The sequence below is a fragment of the Corvus kubaryi genome, unplaced genomic scaffold (assembly GCF_017639235.1).
Source record: "Corvus kubaryi isolate FWS band 111438036 unplaced genomic scaffold, C.kubaryi_AGA036_p1.0 37398, whole genome shotgun sequence".
Lineage (NCBI taxonomy): Eukaryota > Metazoa > Chordata > Aves > Passeriformes > Corvidae > Corvus > Corvus kubaryi.
In genome coordinates this window covers 55,936,928-55,957,185 of record NW_024581137.1, presented here as the reverse complement: position 1 = coordinate 55,957,185, position 20,258 = coordinate 55,936,928, and the positions used below count along the sequence as shown (strand labels likewise).

Sequence of the window (20,258 nt, the reverse complement as noted above, 5' to 3'; positions counted from 1 at the left end):
TAATTTGAAACTGCACGTGGAAATACCAGATGGTTTGTGGAGTCATCCTGCACCCTTGAGACACATTTGAGACAAGAAATGCCACATACCCCAGCCAATGATTGTGTACCAGTAGAAATATCTCCTCTCTGGGAAGAAGGTTTCTACCAGCAAAGTGAAGAGGTACAAGCCCTCGATGAACAGCCAGAAGTAGTTGGACATGACACAGTAGTGAAAAAACACCATCACTGCTTTGCATTCCACCTGCAGAGGAGCAAGAAGAACAAAGTTATTTCAATCTAACAGAAAAAAATGCTTTTAAGCTCTCCAAATCTTTCAGTGGAAAGAGCTGGGACTGGTATTATGGACTTTTAATAGTAAGTTTTAAAGAATGGGAAGAATGTGAGGTATCACTTAGGCAGCAAAGCCTGGAAGGGGAAGAAGCCAATTTTACCAGTGGGAAGTGGTCAAGAAGCACCTGCAGAGCAGCTTGAGCATGTCCTGCATTGCTGAGAGCCCACAGCCCCAGAGAACACCAATTGCTGGACTTAAGCCTCCTTCCAGGGTTAAATGCAGGGAAGAAAATAATCCAGTTGTGTGCTGAGAAACTTAGGGAAGGATGTGAAATGGCAGGATGATTGTGGAAAGCCCTGAGAGCAGGATCTGAAAGGATGAACCCTCCTGTGTGCAGCTGGGAATTGCACTTCCTTGCCATCCATCATCAGTGTTGTCACTCAAGGACAGAAAATGGAAGTAAGTGTGAGAAAAAAGGAGGCTGAGTGATCAGCTGTAAAAAAATGATGGAAGCTTTCATGCATGGACGGGAGGGGGAAGGAGCAAACTAAAGAAAAATGAAAAATAGAAATAGAATTAAAATAAAACATTAAATTTTTTAAAAAAGGAACGGACTTTGTTTAGCCTGGAGAAAAGGAGGCTCAGGGAGGACATTATCACTGTCTACAACTCCCTAACAGGAGGGGGTAACAAGGTCAGTCTCTTCTCCCAGGTAACAAACGATAGGACAAGAGGAAATTGTCTTAAATTGCATCAGGGGAGGTTGAGATCGGCTATTAGGTAAAATTTCTTCACAGAGCGGTTGTCAATCACTGGAACAGGCTCCAGGTCAGTGGTGGAGTTACCATGCATGGAGGTGTTTAAAAGACGTGCAAACGTGGCACTTGGGGACGTGCTTTAGTGGTGAATTTGGTGGTGCTTGGGAATGGTTGGACTCAATTTTAGAGGGTTTTTCCAACCTAAACGATTCTGTGATTCTGTGACAAAAGCCTAAGGTGGAAACCAAGCTCTACTCTGTGAGAGTGGGATACATTGGTCTTTCCAGTGCTGCACCCCGGTGCAATGGTGGATACCATTAGTCCTACAAAAGCAGGAGTTTCCAACAAATCCCAGCAGAATTCGTGTATAAAATGGAAGCTCCTGCTGGAGGCAGTGATTGCTTCCCACTTAGACTTCATCCTCTGGGCCAAATCTACAACCAAGGTGTTTAAACCATCAGATCTCGAGTTTCTTCACGGAAGCTCTACCAGGGCTGAAGCTCTGGCCATAAAATGGCTGATTTTAACGTGTTTTATGCTTTAAGTGTTTCCAAACAAAGAGGCAGATGCCACCATTGGAAGAGCAGCATGAACAAACTACAGACCTTACATGGCTTCAGCTTTCTCATGGAGAAGAATTAAGAGCAAAAACTAGTTTCAATGACAAAGAAAAGGCTGACTAGGAAACTACACAGCTGCACTTGCCTTGTGGAAGTGACTCACAGGGAATTTAGCTCATAACTGGATGGATAAAGGAGAGCTCAGTTTGTAATTCTGTCATAATTACACCCAGTGAGCTGATTTATCATATCAAATACTAGCCTTAAATGTGAAAGGAATCAGGATTTACACATAATATACAGCTAAATGCATCAGTGAAAGAGTGCTCTGCATGAAACTACACATTTCAGAGACAAAGATGGGGGAAGTGCTGATGATTTTCTGCAAGTGTGACCATCAGATGTATTCTCTGTGTCTGAATGGTCACCCTGTTTACATGTGACTCTGCCTGACATCCAGAACAAATGAGGATCTGGAGAAAAACCAGACCTGCAGTCGAAGGAAATTGCTCATGTCTGCTTTCATCCCACCTACCACTGAGCAGATCTGGGAAAGGGAGAAACAAACAGGGTAGAGTCAGGAAATAAAAACCTGTGGGCTTGTTCTGAAGGATGCTGGTGACATCATGAGATGAAACACCCAGTCCGGCTGTGAACTGGGTGGGAGGTTAAACACCAACTTTCCCCCAATAACATCTCAGCTCATGATACTCCACAGACTGCTGCCTGCCCCACTGCTTTTTGTTATCTCACTTTGGGGAAAAAAATGAAGGAAAAGGCTTTGGTTTCAGTTTGACTCACCGTGGAAATAAAACAGTGGTTGCCATCCTGCTCAGCATAAAGAACCCCATCCTTAATGAACACAGATATTGCACGGAGGATGAACGAAACAAAGAGGTTCATGTGGATGAAATTCCGAGTGCAGTGAAGCTTCCTAGAGAGGAAAGAGGTGGGGGGAGGGGGGAAAAGAGCAAGAAAGAAGAAAATAGTTTTATTTCATGGAAATGTCACACTGGGCCTGAACACACTCGTCCAGAGCACGTTGGTGCTAAGAACAGCAACATCTAAGCCAGGACTATGTTAGTACTGACCCTAAACCTGAGCAAGAGGAGGATTTGCGGATTTTCTTGTAGAAGGATGCAGAGAAGCATAAAATAAACAATAGAACCAGTCCAGTGCAGCTCATGAAGTTTCATAAACCAGATGCACAGCTTCTCCTGCTGCATTTATACTCTGCTGAAATGTGACTTCTGGAGTGTGTCCAAGCTGGGGGAGCAGCCCAGCTAAAGGATTTTCTCCTTCTTATTCTACCTCAGGTGAGACAAAAGCTTTAACTCTGTTTGGGGCAGCTGAGCTCCAGTTTCCTTCCTCCAGGGACTGAGCAGCTCACTGCTCGTGTCCCCACTCACCTGAAGCGACACAGGATGACCATGGCAGTGGTGAGGGACACCAGGGAAGTGCTGTATCCCACGGTGTACAGAGCCTTCACGGAGAGATAGTAGTAATCCTTGGGAGGCAAAAACCACAGGGTTAAAGGGTTCATCAACAGCCACACACCTGCCAATATGCAGGGAGAACCAGAGGCAGGATCTGTGTCTTGAACAGCCTGGGTTCTTTCCTCTGAGATCTCACTGTACATCAAGCTCTGCTCTATGTCTGGGTCTGCACACCATGAGGTTATTTATCAGTGAGCTAGCAGTGGCTATCTATATTTTTTGTAAGAATTTATAGAAAAAAGAATTGGCTATGAGATCCTTTATCACCAGGGAGAGAATAGGGGTTAGCCCATGATTCTAAAAGTTCCAATCTACATCAACATTAAAAGCTTATCCCCTATAAATATTCAATACAGGCCCAGGAAGGATTCAGATCTCACTTCTCACAGTTTTATGCCCATGTACATCTGATTGTTTGTTCTAATCGCTGTCACATCAGAACATGACCAGAGGCTGGACAGAAAGCAGCCTGCTGCTCCCCCCACCCCTTCATTTGTTTTTAATTATGAGATTAATTTGCACCTGGTTATCGGACTCTGTTTCGTTCTCATCGAAGCCGCAGGCATCATAATAGTGAGGGAAAGGTTCAGACCAGCCATCCTCAGTGCAGTTCCTGCTGATGTCCCCTATGCCAAGGACAGGGGGGAACGTGACATCCCATGAAAAAAACCCAAGACATCCCCTTCCTCCCCTTGGTGCAAGAAAAACCCCACAGTTCTCCTGAAAGCACTGTTTGTCTGCCTATCCATGGATTTAATTCTTGAAATTTAATGACATGTTAAATGATCCAGTCCTGCAAGAGGTGCCTATGGATGGCTACTACTACAGTTGGTCACCAGAGAGCAAAAACATTTACTCAGTATATTCAGTGTCTCCAAGCCACCAAAAAATCTCGTTCTCAAGTGGGTTCCTGAACCAGGGCTCAGCTAAATGTCCATTTCTCTTGAAAAGGCATCCCAGGAGCACAGCTTTGATGAAGATATCTCCACTCCAGGTGGCTAAAGGGGAAGTCCAGTGCTTAAAAACAGGCCCTTTGTGCTATTTTTAGTGGTCTGTATCGGAGGCAAATGCATGGGACTGGTGAGAAAACACCAGGCTAACACGATCTTTTCTGTCCAGGTGCTGGAAGCCAGTCAGGATACTGTGGAATATCTCGAATAGCCATTACATATCCATGGACAGGCAGCTGGATTGATCTGCTGTAGTCAGAGAACACACATCCCACTCACTTATCTTCAAGCCTAGGCTCTGATCTGAGTGTGACTTTGTGGGAAGGGTCTGCAGAAAACGAAGATGGAATGGGAATCTCTCTCCCACCCCTGTCTTCATGGCAAAATGTTCCTTTGCATCTCCAGATGCCCAGGGTGACCTCAGTTGGTGAATTCAGAGCTTCTCACATTCCTCTGTCTATTCATTGTTCCAATCCTGGTTTAGAATATTAATTTTATGCAAATATTGGCTTAAGTACCTTAATGTTTTGGGTAATCTCATATAAGAACCAGCTCCTAAATGGCTTCACTGGCACATTTAGGCTTAAAAACCACACTGGGAAGGCAGAGTTGGGGACAGAAGAGGAAGAGTCTCTTGACATTCATTTTCCTACAAAGCTGCCTGAGGTAGGACAGCCACTGGGGGGATCTTTGGAAGCACCATTATTCTTCCCAAAGCTCAGTGGCCTTCCTAAAAAATTAGGGCTGAGCTGCTGCTGCACTTCTTCCTCTCCAGCACAAAGGAACAGCCTCCATTTATCAAATTATCACACTTTTTGGAGTTTCAGTTGCACCTTGACCAAAACAGATGGAAATTTCTAAGGTTTGGGTTTGCTATTAAAGTTGTGCTGCTTTGCATTCTTAGAGCAGTTTAGTCTCTCATAACCTTACTTTTAACCTTCTTTTAGAGGATCTGTTTGCCACCCATGCAGCAGAATATATCTCTTTAACCACAGCGTTCATTTAAGAACATTGCATTACTTGGCACATTTTGTTAAATTACTCTTGCACATTCATCCCTAGTTTTCTATGGAAAAAAAAAGCACTGAATCATGGTGCTGACTTTCTTTAACACTATTTAGCAATTATTGTTAAGCAGGTAGATATAATTTATAGCAGCATACTTGCTAGATTGCAAGGCTTAAGAGAGGAGGAATAAATTTTCATGTTATTGCTAAAAGTAACAGAGCAGAAAATGTGTCGTAACAATTAGAACTGATTAGAAAATAATAGCAAAACGGCAGGAAAAAAGCTCAGCTTCCTTTTTAACAGAGAGAAATAAAAAGAGAGAAAAAAATTTCCATGGTTCTGTTTCTTACCTAGGAGAGACTGGGCTGTGCTTTCCAGCAGGTCATAATCACCTAGAAAAGTGGAAATTGAGTATGAAATTGTTTTGATTGTGTTTTCTATTAGGGCCCAAACTGGTCTCTGTGGAAATCAGTGAATGGAGTGCAATTGATTTTTATTTGTTTAGATCAGGCCCAAAGGCAATAAATACTTGGTGCTGTCTTCCCAGGAAGTAAACACAGATTTACTTGAGAGTTTAAATCAAAGTTGAACCTCTAAATTTAGAACTAAAACCACATGCAATCAAACAGGAGCAAAGCTTATTGTAAAATTATAGAAGTCAAATATTATATCTTTAGGAATTCACATTTATAATCCACAGGTATTTAAATACGATCAGTTTTCAGAGAATTAATGAAAAATTGTTTCCATCCATCAACGACAAAGAGCAATAACTAATTGGTTTAAGTAAGATTAGGTTAAATCACTTTGATTCATGAGATTTTTAATTTCACTTTTTCTGCAAGTATTGCAGTTAAGTACATGTATCATTGTCATAATGGTTGATACACAAACAACTTTTCAGTAATCTGGTATTATCATGTGCACACAATTTTTGGGAACAGAGGTACCGAGGATGTAGGCAGCACAACTGGTTCTTACCTGCATGGGTTTGCCCCAAATTATCCACTTCCCAACCTGAAATTAGAAGAATGAAAACAATTAATTCAGTCCTGATCATAGTTTGCAATTTAATTTTGATAAAAGCTTGACTCCCATAAGAGGAACGGACGTAGCAGAGCCCAGAGAAGAACTGCAAGTTTGAATCTTTATTTCTGTATTAGTCCTGAGTATTTATGAATGGAAAAGGGTTTTCAGAAGATGGTGATTGCATTGTTTTGTTAAGTATCTGGTTATCATGAAGTTTCATCAGACTCTGGGAAGAATAAGAAAAACAGATGTAGGAGGATTTTTTTGGATTTTTAAAAATTATTTTTCAGGGGAAGGTTCTGAAGAAAGACTCACACATTTCCAAAACATTGTTCCCAAACCCATGTTGAGTAGTTTCTAAAAAATACAACTGTTACAGTGGGAAATGATAAAATTTTGGGTTTACATTAGAAATCTTCCTTTCCCTTTCTTTTGTTCTTCCAAAATAAATTGTTGGAATGATGCCAAACCAACCTCCCACCTGCTGTGCTCAATGTTTAATCCGAATTGGGCTGAAATCAGACTCTCCTGACTCCTGGGTGGATCCTGGCTCAGCTGGGGATGCAGGAGGAGGAGCTGCCTTGAGCCAGGGAGTGGAGCTGCTGCATCGTGCACAGAGGAGCCTCAGGGAGCTGCTGCAAATCGCTCTGACAGTGGCCCAGAAATCAGGGAAAAAACGTTTCCAGCACTTCGCTGACCACTAGAGCAGGTTAAATGTTCTCATCAGTTTAGTTCTGCATCCTCTGGGGCAGCCTCAGGGCTTCAGGTTGTTCCCCTTTTAACCCCAATGGTCAAATGTTAATTAGGGATTGGAAAAACCTTCCCCAAATTGTGTGAGAAGGTTTTTATTAAAAGTAAAATCCAAACAAAGACTGGTTTTGATCCTATGGGAAAGGAGAAAGCATCTAAAGAAATAAAATAATAACAGGAGGCTTTTCAGCACAACATAAAACACATTTTTTATTTTATAATTCACATAATTTGAAATTCGTTGATTTCTGTGTCCCCTCAGAAGTAAATCAGATGTGCACGTTTAGGTTTTAAGAGAGAAAAAAGAGGGTTTAATGTGAAAATGGTGGTGGGAGTATAGAAAATTCATCTGAAGCATCAGGGAGGCTGTGCTGCGACTTTGGATGGATTACTAAACATCAAACCTGCACATCCAACCCACTGGGGACTTTGGAGGGTTGATACTGGAAGCCACTGCGAGAACACCTGAGGTCTCCATCCTTCTCTTCCCAACTCCAGCTGCTCACAGGATTTCCCATGTAAGAATTTAGGCTGGATTTTAGGAAAAGGTTCTTCCCCCAGAGGGTGCTGGGGCACTGCCCAGGCTCCCCAGGGAATGGGCACAGTCCCGAGGCTGCCAGAGCACCAGGAGTGTTTGGACAACACTCCCAGGGATGCACAGGGTGGGATTTTGAGGTGTCTGTGTGGGGCCAGGAGCTGGGCTGGATGATCCTGGTGGGTCCCTTCTAACTCAGGATATTTTGTGACTCCTTAATTCTTGGCTATTTGCAGATGTTGGGGAAGTCTCTAAATTCAGAAGAGGAGTCCCCAGTGCTCTGAGCAAACATTTTGCAGCCAAGGTGGTTCAGCTGCTGCACGGGACTGAACCAGCGATGCTGCAGAGTAACAGGGATGGCTCTGCACAATAGTTTGGAGAGACCTTTTCTCCTCTTAAATCCACCAAACCCCGGGTTTATTAGCAGTGATGCAGCTCAGATTTAGGAATTTGTTGCTAAAATCGGGATGTGTTGCTAAAATAGGGTGTGTTGATAGAATTCAGAACACAGATGTCAGGTTGTGGTGTGGGAATTTTTATCTGTGGGTTTACCAGGCAATGAGAGGATCAAAGAGCAAACCACCACTCCTTTATCACTTCTTTCACAGTGTTTTTCACAGCATCTGCCACTCAAACCAGCAGCTCTGATGGAACTTGTCCCTTAAGTGAGTTCTCCTCACTCAGCAGCCTGGATTTTACAACGACCCACACAAGCAGGGTAAGAAGAAGCTGCAAGAAAATCTCTAAAAACCACTTTGACACATAAAAATCCAGTTTTATTTTATCATTTGTGGAGTAATTTGACATTAAAATTGTGCAGAATTCTTTCTGGAGAAAGACCAGGCCAATATTAAGTAGATTGATGCCTGATGTTCCTGGCATCCTGCATATTACAGTGATGGCCAGAAAAAGACATTTCTCTTAAATTTAAATGTTTTGAATGCAGCTATTTTTCCCCTACAATCTAAAAAGCATGAAATAAAAATTATCATTATTCCATTGTAAATATAAATGGCAGGTAGTACCACTGATGTTAAAATATTAGATTTTAGCTCATTTTTAATTTCATGGCATCTGTAAAACCAGTTAAAACATCATACTAATGTAGTTTTTTCTGAAATGAAAAGGCTTGTGTTTTTTAAAAATTTATAGCCAAATTATTATTGCATTTCACTTTGTTTGGGCATTATGAAGGGATTCACTTTTCCAACTATGTTAATGTTCTGATTTTTAGGAGAAAACAAGCCTTTTATTAACCTATATTTCTATACCTGAATCCTAACTAATGTACTGAAGAAAGTTCCAGTACAACCTTTGTCTGTACAGGCTTTTAGGCTTGATTCATCAATCCAATTTTCATTAATAAGTTAAGCTACTGGAAAGTTAATTAGATTTACATTGAATGTCATGCCCTGAGTTACAACAAAAAGTCAAAGTTCATCTATTGAGCATTGGGATAAAATGCACACATACACAAATATATTTGTGGGTGTATGAATATGTTTTTATATTTCCATGTATTTAAATTTCTGTATTTTTATAAAGATATATAATATATCTCTGTACATACATTTATATACACGCATATGTACATATATATACAGATATATTAATACATTTTCATGTGTATATATTAGCAGATGTTTTTATATATAGATATAAAGAGATATATTTTTATATATTTATATCTATAAGTATATATACCAACAGATATATTTTTATACATATAACAGGGCGTAATGAGGGAACATACAGCCACCACCTGCCTTTGAATTCCTGCCTGCTGCTGCTGCTGCTGCCCTTCTCTCAGACAATGTAATTTATGCTTCCTGCTCAAAATACGGATATTTACTCGACAGAAACCCATGGCATCGTTGATGTTTCCTCACACATCTGAGAACGCAATGGAGTTCAAATGGATGTGTTTAACATTTGATGGATTTACATAGAGAGGGAGAAGACCTGACCTCGCATTTAAAGGGCTGTAAAGAATCCCAGACATGGGGAAGTTATTCTCATTTATCACAATATGACCTCAAAACATTTTTTTTTCTGGGTTATTTTTTCACCTCAGTGCCTTTAAGACTCTAGAGTGCCCTCAGCAAATTTCCTCTGCTGTCAGGGATGGAGTGGGCAAGGCTACAGGACCCCTCTCTGGGGACTGCGTGGGCCTTCCCACACGCCCTCTCGCTGTCCTACTCTCGGGACACAAACAATGAGAAATTGGTGTATTTGACTTCAGTGATGAAGAAGAGAAAGCCCACTGATGTGATTATACAATGGGCTAATGAAATGCGTTGCTCTTCCAGAAATGAAGAATAAATAAATTATGATTTTCATCTTTATTTTGACTGGAAACATATTTTTCAGGGGTTTAACTCAAGGATTACATTTACAAGGGACTTTTGAGAAGAGCATGTAGTGATAGGACGAGGAGGAACAGCTTCACACTGAAAGAGGACTGGTTTAGTTTGGGGATTAGGAAGAAATTCCTCCCTGTGAGGATGGGGAGGCCCTGGCACAGGGTGCCCAGAGAAGCTGGGGCTGCCCCTGGATTCCTGGAAGTGTCCAAGGCCAGGTTGGACGGGGCTTGGAGCCACCTGGGATAGTGGAAGGTGTCCCTGCCTGTGGCAGGGAGTGGCACTGGATGAGCTTTAAGCTCCTGCTGAACCCAAGCCATTCCATGTTTCTATTATTCTATGATAACAGCATCTTAAATATCAGATTTTATGATTTATTTGAATGACATCTGTGCTTCTCACGTGTAGTTAAACTATGGAAATATGGACATGACAGCAGAGACTAAACAGTGCCTTATAACATCACTTATTAAATCAATAATTGCTCTTATCAGTCAATAAAGCCCTGAGGAAGCTGCTGTTATCCTCGACACAGGATGGTTTATCCAGTGTATTGTCAGGCTGTGTTATTCACTGTCTGACCAGACTTGAGTAAGTGTCACTCTTTGGGAAGCAAATCCACAATTAATGCTTTAATTGACATTGTTAATATGATGTTATTTGCAGCACTGCTTAGAAATCCTAGAGAAGATCTATCAGAATGCTGAATTCTCAGTTCCAAAGCCCAAGTGCAGAAAATATTCCTTATTTTTGGTTTTTTCTGCCTGAAGAGGTAAAGAAGGAGGAAAAAAAGAAGTCGAAGGACTTGCCAGTGGCTCCCCACGGAGCTGGTGGCAGAGACCCAGACCTTTCCTGCCCTTTTCTTGCATATTTATCAGACTTTCCTCCTTGATTTTTATTTACTGAGACCCAGAACACATAACTCACCCCTCACCATGCAACAACTAATGAGAAACTCGATGAAAGCAATTGTTGCTCCTGATGTAAAGTGGACAGGGCGGGGAAAGCTGAAGCCAAGAACCAGCCTGTGCACGACGAGCCTCGGAGCCTTTTAGATCTCCTCCTTGGTGCCAAATCTGTGCTGGCTGCTCCTGGTGTCAGCTGGCACGGCACCTGCCTGGCCTCCCGTGGCTTTGAACACAACTTGCATTTAACCCTTTTGTTCCAGCATTTGTCCCTTATTAGTGGCGGGGTGGGAGGGGATGAAAGGCTTCCAAAGCGGTTCTGTCCTCAATTGGCTCGCCCACACTTCTCCCGTAGCCCTGTTGTTCTCATCTCAGTATTGAGGGTTGGAGGGCTGCTCCACAAAGGTAATTCTCCAGAAGGTTTTGGATTTTGACAGCATTAAGATCAATGCACAAAGTCTGCACTGTTTTCATGGCATGTTAATTGTGTCCCTACAGAAAGTGCGACTATGGCAGGGGGAGGCTGTGGAAAACATTTACAACCCCTTGTTATCCTGCTGTCCAGATACGTGGCTGGGCAGGAATTGAAATCTTTTTTTTCCTGTTTTATATAGCACTGATTAGAAGCTTAAACACTTAATTTCTAAATATGAAATAAATCGGCGAGCTCTCACGCTCGGCTCCGCAGCATCCACCACGCTGAGCCTCCTCTCTCCCTTCCCCATGGCTGCCTGCTGCTCTCCTGCTCCAGCAATCTGTTCAGCCGGCTGGCAAAGCCACAGTCGGGAGCAGCAGGCTACTTAGCAGCTTTTCTGCAGCTCTCTGAGCTCCCCACACGGGTACTGGTTCCATACCCTGCCTGCTGCTTCCCTACAAGGGGCATCAGCCCTCTGCCCAATCCTGTGCCTGCACACACACAGTCCCACACACACTGTCCAACCATCCCAGTTCCTTTGTTAGGGCTCTTTGTGTTTTCCAGAGCAGCTGTGGCTGCCCCTGGATCCCTGGAAGTGTCCAAGGCCAGGCTGGATGGGGCTTGGAGCAACCTGGGATAGTGGAAGGTGTCCCTGCCCATGGCAGGGGGGTGGGAACTAAATGATTTTTAAGGTCATTTGCAACTGAAACCATTCTGTGATTCTGTAATTGATTGATTAATCCGGGATTAGCTGCTTGGCCTTTGCAGTTTCATTAGCAGGATCTGTAGGATGTAGCAGGCCGGCGAGGTCACAGAGTACATGGCCCTACAGGTTCACACACCTTTCCCTGTGCTAAGTGCTTCCCACAACTATTTCCAGGGGGTTGGGAGTCTCCAGCCTCATGCTCTATAGCCAATACTTTAAATTACAGATTAAAAGTCATTTATACTGGGGCAGGAGGTGACAGGACATGGGGGAATGACTTCCCACTGCCAGAGGGCAGGGTTAGGTGGGATATTAGGAAGAATTCTTCCATGTGAGGGTGGGGAGGCCCTGGCACAGGGTGCCCAGAGAAGCTGTGGCTGCCCCTGGATCCCTGGAAGTGTCCAAGGCCAGGTTGGACGGGGCTTGGAGCAGCCTGGGATAGTGGGAGGTGTCCCTGCCCATGGCAGTAGAGCTGGAATAAGAAAATTTTTAAGGTTCCTTCCAACCCAACCCATTCTGGGATTCTCTTATTCTACCATTTATTGTATATCACTGTTTGCCTTGACAAAGGGATTTGTGAACATAATGCTCACACAAAATTAGAAAACAAGAAAACTGGGGCAGAGGATAATCAAGGGTTCATATTTGTGTGTTTGAATAGGAACTGGTGCCTAAGGACATCTGAGTAACTGATCCTGGGGGGCAAACTCATTCCATCCACTTTATCTACCTGAAGATAAGTTCACCTGGTTTTGAAGCCTTCTCCCATAAGGGCAGAGAGACTGGCACTTGCAGAGGGTGCTTGGGTTTAGATACCTGTCCTACCATGAGAGGAACTTCTGCAAACTCTTTGTTACCCAGTGGTTTGTGCAAGACATTGCAGTAAAGGCAGGGACAGAACTGCTATATAATTAATTTCTTCCTATATCCCAGTTTACTTTCAGGGCACAGGGACAAGAAGACCCAGTGAATCATGCCTGGAAATCATGGGAGAATTCCAGTGAGGTCCCATATGGAGAAGAGAAAGGCCAGAGCACACAGGGCTGGCTAAGGTAGGACTGATGCACAGATATGATCAATAACATCTAAGGGAAATCATGGCTTTATTCTTTTCTTCCTCTTTCCTGTTAAAGGATGTGAAACTAGAAGTGGACTGAGGTCACCATAGCAACTAAGCATCATCTAAACCTTATGTGAGTCCTTCCTCTGAGTCTGGCTGTCACAGGAGCATCCATCAGAGTGCAGGATCAATGCAATTGCTTTTGGAGAGTCTCCTAGCTCTGAAGAGGGCAGGGATCGTATTTGAGAGAAAATCAAATGCTTTTCAAACAAGTACCAGGAAAAAATAAGAAAAAAAAAGATTATCGGTCCTGAAATGACTCCTCGAGAAGAAAGCAAATTAAATCTCTTGCTTAAAGGTAAGAATGAATGTGTGCCCACCACACCTACAATCCTGCAATTGCCTGAAACTCCATTCCCAATCATTTGGGTCAAGAGGAGCAAAGACAATTAAGAAAGGTTGAAGGATCTGCCCATGTTGCACCTACAATTCAATCTGCATCCTTTTGCAGTCCAAGTGTTCTCCAAACCACTCAGCAGCTCTCAGCATCTTCCACCCTTGCATTCTTCCCAAAGTGCATGATTTTTTTTTTCCCAAGGCCAAATTAGCTCTCAGGTCATTGACAAAGGTCTTGAGCTGTGTTACAGCTTTCCCCTGGCCACGGCAGAATGTCCCCTTGCAGAGAACCAAGGACTTGATCTTTAGCTGAAATGCTCTTGCTCATGCTGCCCGTTTGAGTATCAGAGGCACAGAGTCCCCATAATTTGGTGGGAAAGGCCACAAAATGTCTTTTTTTTTTTTTTCTGCTAGAAAACATCTGAGAGGCCTCAGCTACTTGATTAGAAAAGTAGATCCAGTTGCTATCCTTTGATGACAGTGTTTTCCTCCCATTTCTCTCTGCATTGCAGACGGACTTTGTGATGCTGTGACCGAGGAGGCTTAGTTATAGCTTGTCCTCCTCTCTTTGGAAAAAGCTGGAGCAATCCCATGGCTTTACTGCCTCTGCAAAGGCCAGGGATGAAAACCACCTGGAAATGACCTGTTATCTATCAAGTGCCATTATATATGCACATACATTTATGGTTTATACATAAAACAGATACTTTTGCATTCAACTTGCTTGTGAATGCTATGTAGGATCTTACATAAAATTAAGGATGAAACATGCATTTCAGAGCCCTGGTTGCTTCAATAAATAAATATAAACAAGCTCCAATGGCTCATTATTGTTCCCATGATGAGACTGCTATGGGACGGGTCATATGTGTTTTCCAGAGACAGCTCCTTGCTTACAGGGTTTTCCTTCCCTTGGTTTTCAAGCAGGATGTTGGAACACTCATCCAGGCAAGATATCCTTGAAGAGAAATCCGGACCTTTGCACTGACCTTTTGCTGTTTTGACAGGCAAATGCCATTTCCAATTTCACTCTGCAGCAATGCTGACCTTAATTTCAGCAGTAGCAACAAAACCCTGAGTCTTTTACCTCAGCAGAAAATAAGCGCACAATCTTCCAGGGACATTTTGGTGTCTAGAAGGGCCCTGACCTTTAACAGTCACCTTTTCTTCCTGTCTAAATAAAAAACTACCAATACAAAACCCAAACTAATAGAACTTGTAACTTGCAAATATTGTCACCAGCTTTCACTTTGGGAAGTCAAGGACTTTTCTTGTCTTTTCTCCCAGTTTGGGGGTTTTTAAAGGCTTTACCAGGACTGTCTCTCCAGAACGACACAAAATGAAGATGGAGCATCACTTCCCCTCTCATTAACTCTTCTCTTGTCATCTTATTCTAACTGATGAGGGATAACATCTAACCTCGGGCACAGACTGCTTCCCAAATCCAATTAACCCTGTGTTCGTAAATCCCGCTGTCCACCCGTGGCACCTCTAGTGCAGCACTTATGAGGCTTCGGGTTCTTACAGAATCAATTAATCAATTAATTAGTACAGCGAAGTACTTGAGTGTTTCCCTGTGGTTTAAATGGGATCAGTGACCAACTATTTCCAACTTCTTGGGATAACAGAGCTCGTTGCCTGAGCACTGATTGTGTTCAACCAAGAGAAGCAACAAGCCAAAGAGCTTGGTTCAGAAATGTGAGCATAGGATGTAATTCCCTCTTAAACTCTCTAATACCCGATTACATTCTTTATTCTATTGGATTTTAATTAGGAACCCTTAATCCTGGTACCAATGTAGGATAAGTTTTATGCCTTTGGTAAAAATTAGGAGCATTTTCCCTGTTGTACATGGGAAAACCATATTTTGTGGTAAATGTAGCAGGGAGTGTCCTGAACTGAGCACCAGATAAATGAAATTGCTGGAAGATTCAGTAAGAGCTGCTCATATTTATCATTTGGATTTGTGAATGAAAGCATTTTCCAAATGCGGAGCATATGCCAATGCCCAGAAACTGTCTAGTACAATTTGTATTTTTTTTTACTGCAAATCAAAGACCTAAAAACACGCTCATTTCTGACCGTTATTGATTTTCATTCCGTGGTCCATTTGGGTGGGTTTATAGGTTCCAGAATATTTCAGCTCCACAATGAAAAGCAGAAAAAAGCACAGACTTTGCTTCTGTAGGTTTCCATTGCCAGGAAGTGTCACCTCTGTCAGGAAAAAAAATAAGAAGGGAAAAAAGAACAAAACAGAGAAAATTCTCCAGCTGGGAGTGCAGATCAGTGTGTTAGGGCCATCTCCAGGTCTTGCTATGTCCTGCTGAGAGGTAACACCACAGCTTGACACGGTTTTCTTCTTTTTACCTCTGCAAAGATGCCTTAGAATGCTTTAAATATATCCTGTTGTGGAGTGGGTGTCTCTGGGGCCTGTGCTGGGAAGGCACTGGAGAAATTGTAACATGCAACAGAGAGGTCACGGAAGTGAGAGCTCCTGGTGGAAATAACGATTGAGGGATATCAATCAAAGAAATCCATGTGGAAGAGGAAATCAAGTGAATTTTTGGGAAGTATCTAGAAGGAAAGCCACTGCAATCCCTAATTTACAAGATGAGAAAAGACTCAGGAACTAATAAGCTTTTTCCACTGGAGAAATGGAATCTCCAGGGGAGAGACTTTGAGAATTATGTTTTCGTTCACAGTCTGCATCTGAAAGGAATGAAAAATTCTGGTGATTTTGGACGATCAGAGAGGTGAAATGGAATTTTAGAAGGCAGGGTTGCCAAGAACTCAGAATTTTACTTTGGACTTTCTGCATGATGTTGACAGCAGCTCGAACATTACTCCTTGGTTCCACTGCAGTGAAGGTTAAAGCAGAGCAGATAAAAACCAGCAACAGCTGGTACTTTTAGCAAATACACAGCTAATTTTTCCAAAAAGCATCACTCCAGATGACAGCTTAGTTAGTTAATTTTTCTTTTGTAGTCTCTTTTATTTTTTTCCCATTTTACTCCATATGGAAATCAGACATCCAAGTAAAGGCAGTCAGATTCCTTTCAGAAATTCATAAAATGAGCAGCCTCTGCAGTGACTTCATTCACCTCAAGAGAAGCATTTGAGAGGGGTCAGAGAAGGCATCTCTACAAGTGCCCATTGATTTCTATCCACTGAACGAGAAATCCATGTGATCTCTTCAGACTTTCACATATAAATTTAAATATCCAAAGCCAAATAAGGTATTTCCTATCCACTCCTAAAGATCAGCACATCCCATGATTCCCCTGTGATTACATTGTACCTACAGATGCTTCAGAGCACAAGATTTAAAAAAATATAATTTCAAGTTATTGCTGTGTTTGTAAAAATGATCTGTGGTCATATAAAAACGTTGCTGTACTAGGACTGATTTTACTATGAATAAATATTAGTGTTCATGTCCAGCCTAGCTCCATATTCTAGAAACAGAGCAGCAGCCAGAGGACACCTTAACAATCCCTAAAATGTGATTATCCGTGTCTTAGAAACATTCTAGTTCGCTAATAACCCTTTATTTAGGGAACCATCATAAAATGTGACTTTTTTCATTAAACCCTCATTGAAACAAATACACTTGGCTAATTAAAATTAGCAGCAATGATGGGAAAGCCGATGCTGATTCACCCAGGAGAGTGCTTTGGGATGTTGATAATTCCACCTTGGGGTCAGCAGCGCAATCCCAGCCACATCTGCCGAGATTTCCAGCTACTCCAGATTAAATGTTTATTTGTTTATCTAATGAATTATGAATCTTGGGTTTGTTCCTACTGAACAGATGTCCCAAAACCCCTCAAACCCAGCCCTACACGAGGTAACAGCTGTCACTTTTATTGGGGATCCCGTGAGGAGATAAAGGAATGGGACATATGTTTCCACTGGATGGAATATTCCTCCCTTAGGGCCACACTGTTACAGGCCAAGAGGGAAGTACAGTGTGTGAGGAGGTCTGTAAATCCTGGGAAAATTATTTAAAAATGTTATTTCAGCCTTTTATTTGACATAGGTAAAATAAATATGCCTATGAATAAATAAAAACATAAATAGAGCTTACATATATGTATATATGTATGTATGTATTTTTTTTTAATTGTTCCTTTAAAGGCTCTATTATTTTTATTTAAAGAAACACTTTTTTAAAGTAAACAATTTTTATCATTTTTATTTAAATAATTTAACGTAAATAAATAACATCTTTATTTAAATAAATGGAAGCAGTCAATATAATAAATACAATAAAATTTCTGATTTTATTTAAATAAAATGTTGGTTTAAATAAGTGTAATAAAGAAATACAATAAAAAACCTAATTATTTTTATTTAAATAATTTAATTTAAATAAATGAAAAATATTTCTGTTTATGGACCAGGTCAAATTGAGTTAATCTTGTTTATAAAGTGGGACATGGGTTAGGTGACATAGGTGATGCCTGTGCCTGGACACCTTGGAATGGATGTATTAAAAGGAAGGATTTCAGCGTTCCTGGAGCTGAGTATGAAACACTCTCTCCCAGAAATGGTGCTCTGTGTGTGGCGATGCTGAAAAAGCAGATTTTGGACTCAAGGCTGTAAATGAATAATTAATTGGTAACATAAACTTTGGGAAAAAGGATCCTGGGGGACAGTGATGAACTTGTCCCTCAAAGGACAGTGCTAATTAAGGGATCTGCAGGGCGTGGTGGGTGCTGGGAGCAAATGGACCAATCAGTGTTAATTAGCAGCACAGGGCCTGAAGGATGTTTATGTCTCATTTCTACAGCCCACAAAAAAAGTGTGATGGAACATCTGCTTCCCTCCAGAAATCTTTAACTCTTTCCTTGACCCCCAGCATGGGAGCTCCTCACATTGGTCATCTCAAGCCTATGTTCTCCTTCAGCACAAGCAGAAGCTGCTCTAAGTTTTAATTATTTGCTAAAATAGATCCCAACTGTGTTACCCAAGACCCAAACACAGATTGGGGTCCCCACTGAATTCAGTCAGACCCAAGGGCAGAAGATTCCCTTCAGGAGTTAAAATTTGTGATATTTTCACGTTGTGTAGTCTATGAAGGCTTTTTTCACACCTTCCCTCCCACCCTGTGCTCACACACGTATCTACACACAAATATCCTGGTTTTCTGCAATTTATTTATAACTAGAGCCCAGTTGCAGAGTTTTTGATCTCCCTTTATCCTGAGGATCTAAGTGAGGTTTTACACTCATGCTGGCTATGAGGCTTTACCAGGCAGAGGCAAAGAACAAAGAGAAAATACTTTACCATCTTCAGAGATGATAAATCTGAACAGTGCAGGACACTTGACAAAGACAATTTCGCCCACACTTGCAGGTTTCCAGCATGTGATATTGTCCCACATTCCTGGGCAGCCTGTGGAAGAGAAGGAGGGATAAAATATGTGAGTGGTGGAAATCCATCCCTTTCCTCACACTGTTATTGAGCTTTGTGGTTGGTTCTTCCTTCTAGAAATAAAAATGTTCTTGTTTAGAATAATCAACAGTGTCAATTTCCCTGGGACAAAAATATTTTTCATTCATAGGAATAGCACAAAATCCATAGTAGCATCACACAGTAATGGCCAGCCTCTGCTCCCACAGAAGATGACATTCCTTAGTCCCAATTAAATCACTCCAACACACCAGAAACAAATTTTCTCGTGAGTATGAAACCTGCTGCTATTTAGTTATCTTTCAGAAATGCTGGGTTAATTTAAAAAGAAAGATTTATGGACCATATCTTTGATTAAAGTCTTTGAATTTCTGTTGGCTTTAATCCTTGTGAAAGTTTGGAAACTTGCTCATTTCTGCTTCATCCTGCAGCCATTTCTGTGGACGTGTGAGACAAACTCTTCCATCCTGCTTATTCTCTAAAAAAAATGTCCTTCCTTACCAAAGAACTGTCCTAACATCATTCATTGTTTTTACTGCAGTCGTTGCTCTAGAGAATATAAACTCACAATGCCAAAAGAGGATTTTTTTGGCCTCTAACGATTTCTTGCATAAGCTAAGGATGGATTCAGGCCTTTAATAACAGTTCAAAGATGAGGCTTCAGGTAACAAACTTTGGAGTAAGGGTCTGAGTGGTAAAAAATCCCAATTTCCTGCTACATGAAGGCAGAAAGAGGAGGTGATGGGACTGTGGGTGGGAGTTGTCTTCTCTTGGGATGTAAGAAAAATTAATTGTAAATTTATTGTAAACACAGTAAAAGAACCCAGCTCCAGCTTCTTTCTGGTCTCTGTGCCAGAGATGTGAAAAACTGGCTTTTAAGAAGAATAAATCTTCCTGTAATTCTGCAAACCACCACAAACCTAGAAGGCTTATCCAGTGTACACAAAAACTCAGAGCAATCTCTCAAATTTCCTGCTGTTAAAAAAAAAAAAAAAGACTTAGTGAAGGAATCTCAAATAGAAATCATCTTCTGCCTCAGCAGGAAAAGAAAGAACTAAACCTAAATATTTCCACTGCTTATTTGCATTTGATGTTGAGATTGAGCAAATAATCCTATCATCTGAAAAAACCCCTCCAGATCCATGACTTTCTATGAGGTTGTCTGTCAAAATTCTCTCTTCGACTGCATGCCAAGGGAAATAAAACCTTCAGGAAAAGCAGATAATACATCCAAGTGTTCCTTTCCTCCCAGCACAAGTCCAGTATAACGAGATGTGGGTGATGAACTTGTAAAAGCTGTGTGGGCTCCATCAGCTCTGGGGATAGCAGCAGATCCCCATCAGTGGAGGAGGAATGTTCTCAGGACTGGAATTGGGGCCTTTTTTCCAAGTCCTACGTTTTCTCACAAAAATACAAGGCTGAGAGAACCACGTGTGGTGAGTAGAGCAGTTCTGAGTGAGCTGGTGTTTGAGGAATTAGGTCAGCATCAAACAATGTTGTTGTTTTGATGTTCAACATCGTAATAACAACATTTTACACATCACAGTGATGGCATAGCACAAGTAGTTGGGAAATATTCTTTCAAACTAAAGGATGTTGTATCAGATCACTTAATATAAATTAATAAACACGTAAAATCCTG

The 20,258-nt window shown here is 41.6% G+C and overlaps 1 protein-coding gene across 9 annotated transcripts in view; it reads right to left on the bottom strand.

Moving 5' to 3' along the window:
• ADCYAP1R1 (ADCYAP receptor type I) overlaps nucleotides 1-20,258 on the bottom strand; it is a 144,566-nt gene that overhangs the window by 41,758 nt on the left and 82,550 nt on the right. For all 9 annotated transcript variants that reach the window (XM_042043073.1, XM_042043072.1, XM_042043076.1 and 6 more), the window contains 7 exons: nucleotides 18,491-18,598; nucleotides 6,027-6,062; nucleotides 5,396-5,437; nucleotides 3,610-3,713; nucleotides 3,001-3,098; nucleotides 2,393-2,525; nucleotides 90-243 (listed from right to left, as the gene is read on the bottom strand). In XM_042043073.1, the coding sequence (XP_041899007.1) occupies nucleotides 90-243; nucleotides 2,393-2,525; nucleotides 3,001-3,098; nucleotides 3,610-3,713; nucleotides 5,396-5,437; nucleotides 6,027-6,062; nucleotides 18,491-18,598 (675 nt within the window). The remainder of the gene's footprint in view (nucleotides 1-89; nucleotides 244-2,392; nucleotides 2,526-3,000; nucleotides 3,099-3,609; nucleotides 3,714-5,395; nucleotides 5,438-6,026; nucleotides 6,063-18,490; nucleotides 18,599-20,258) is intronic.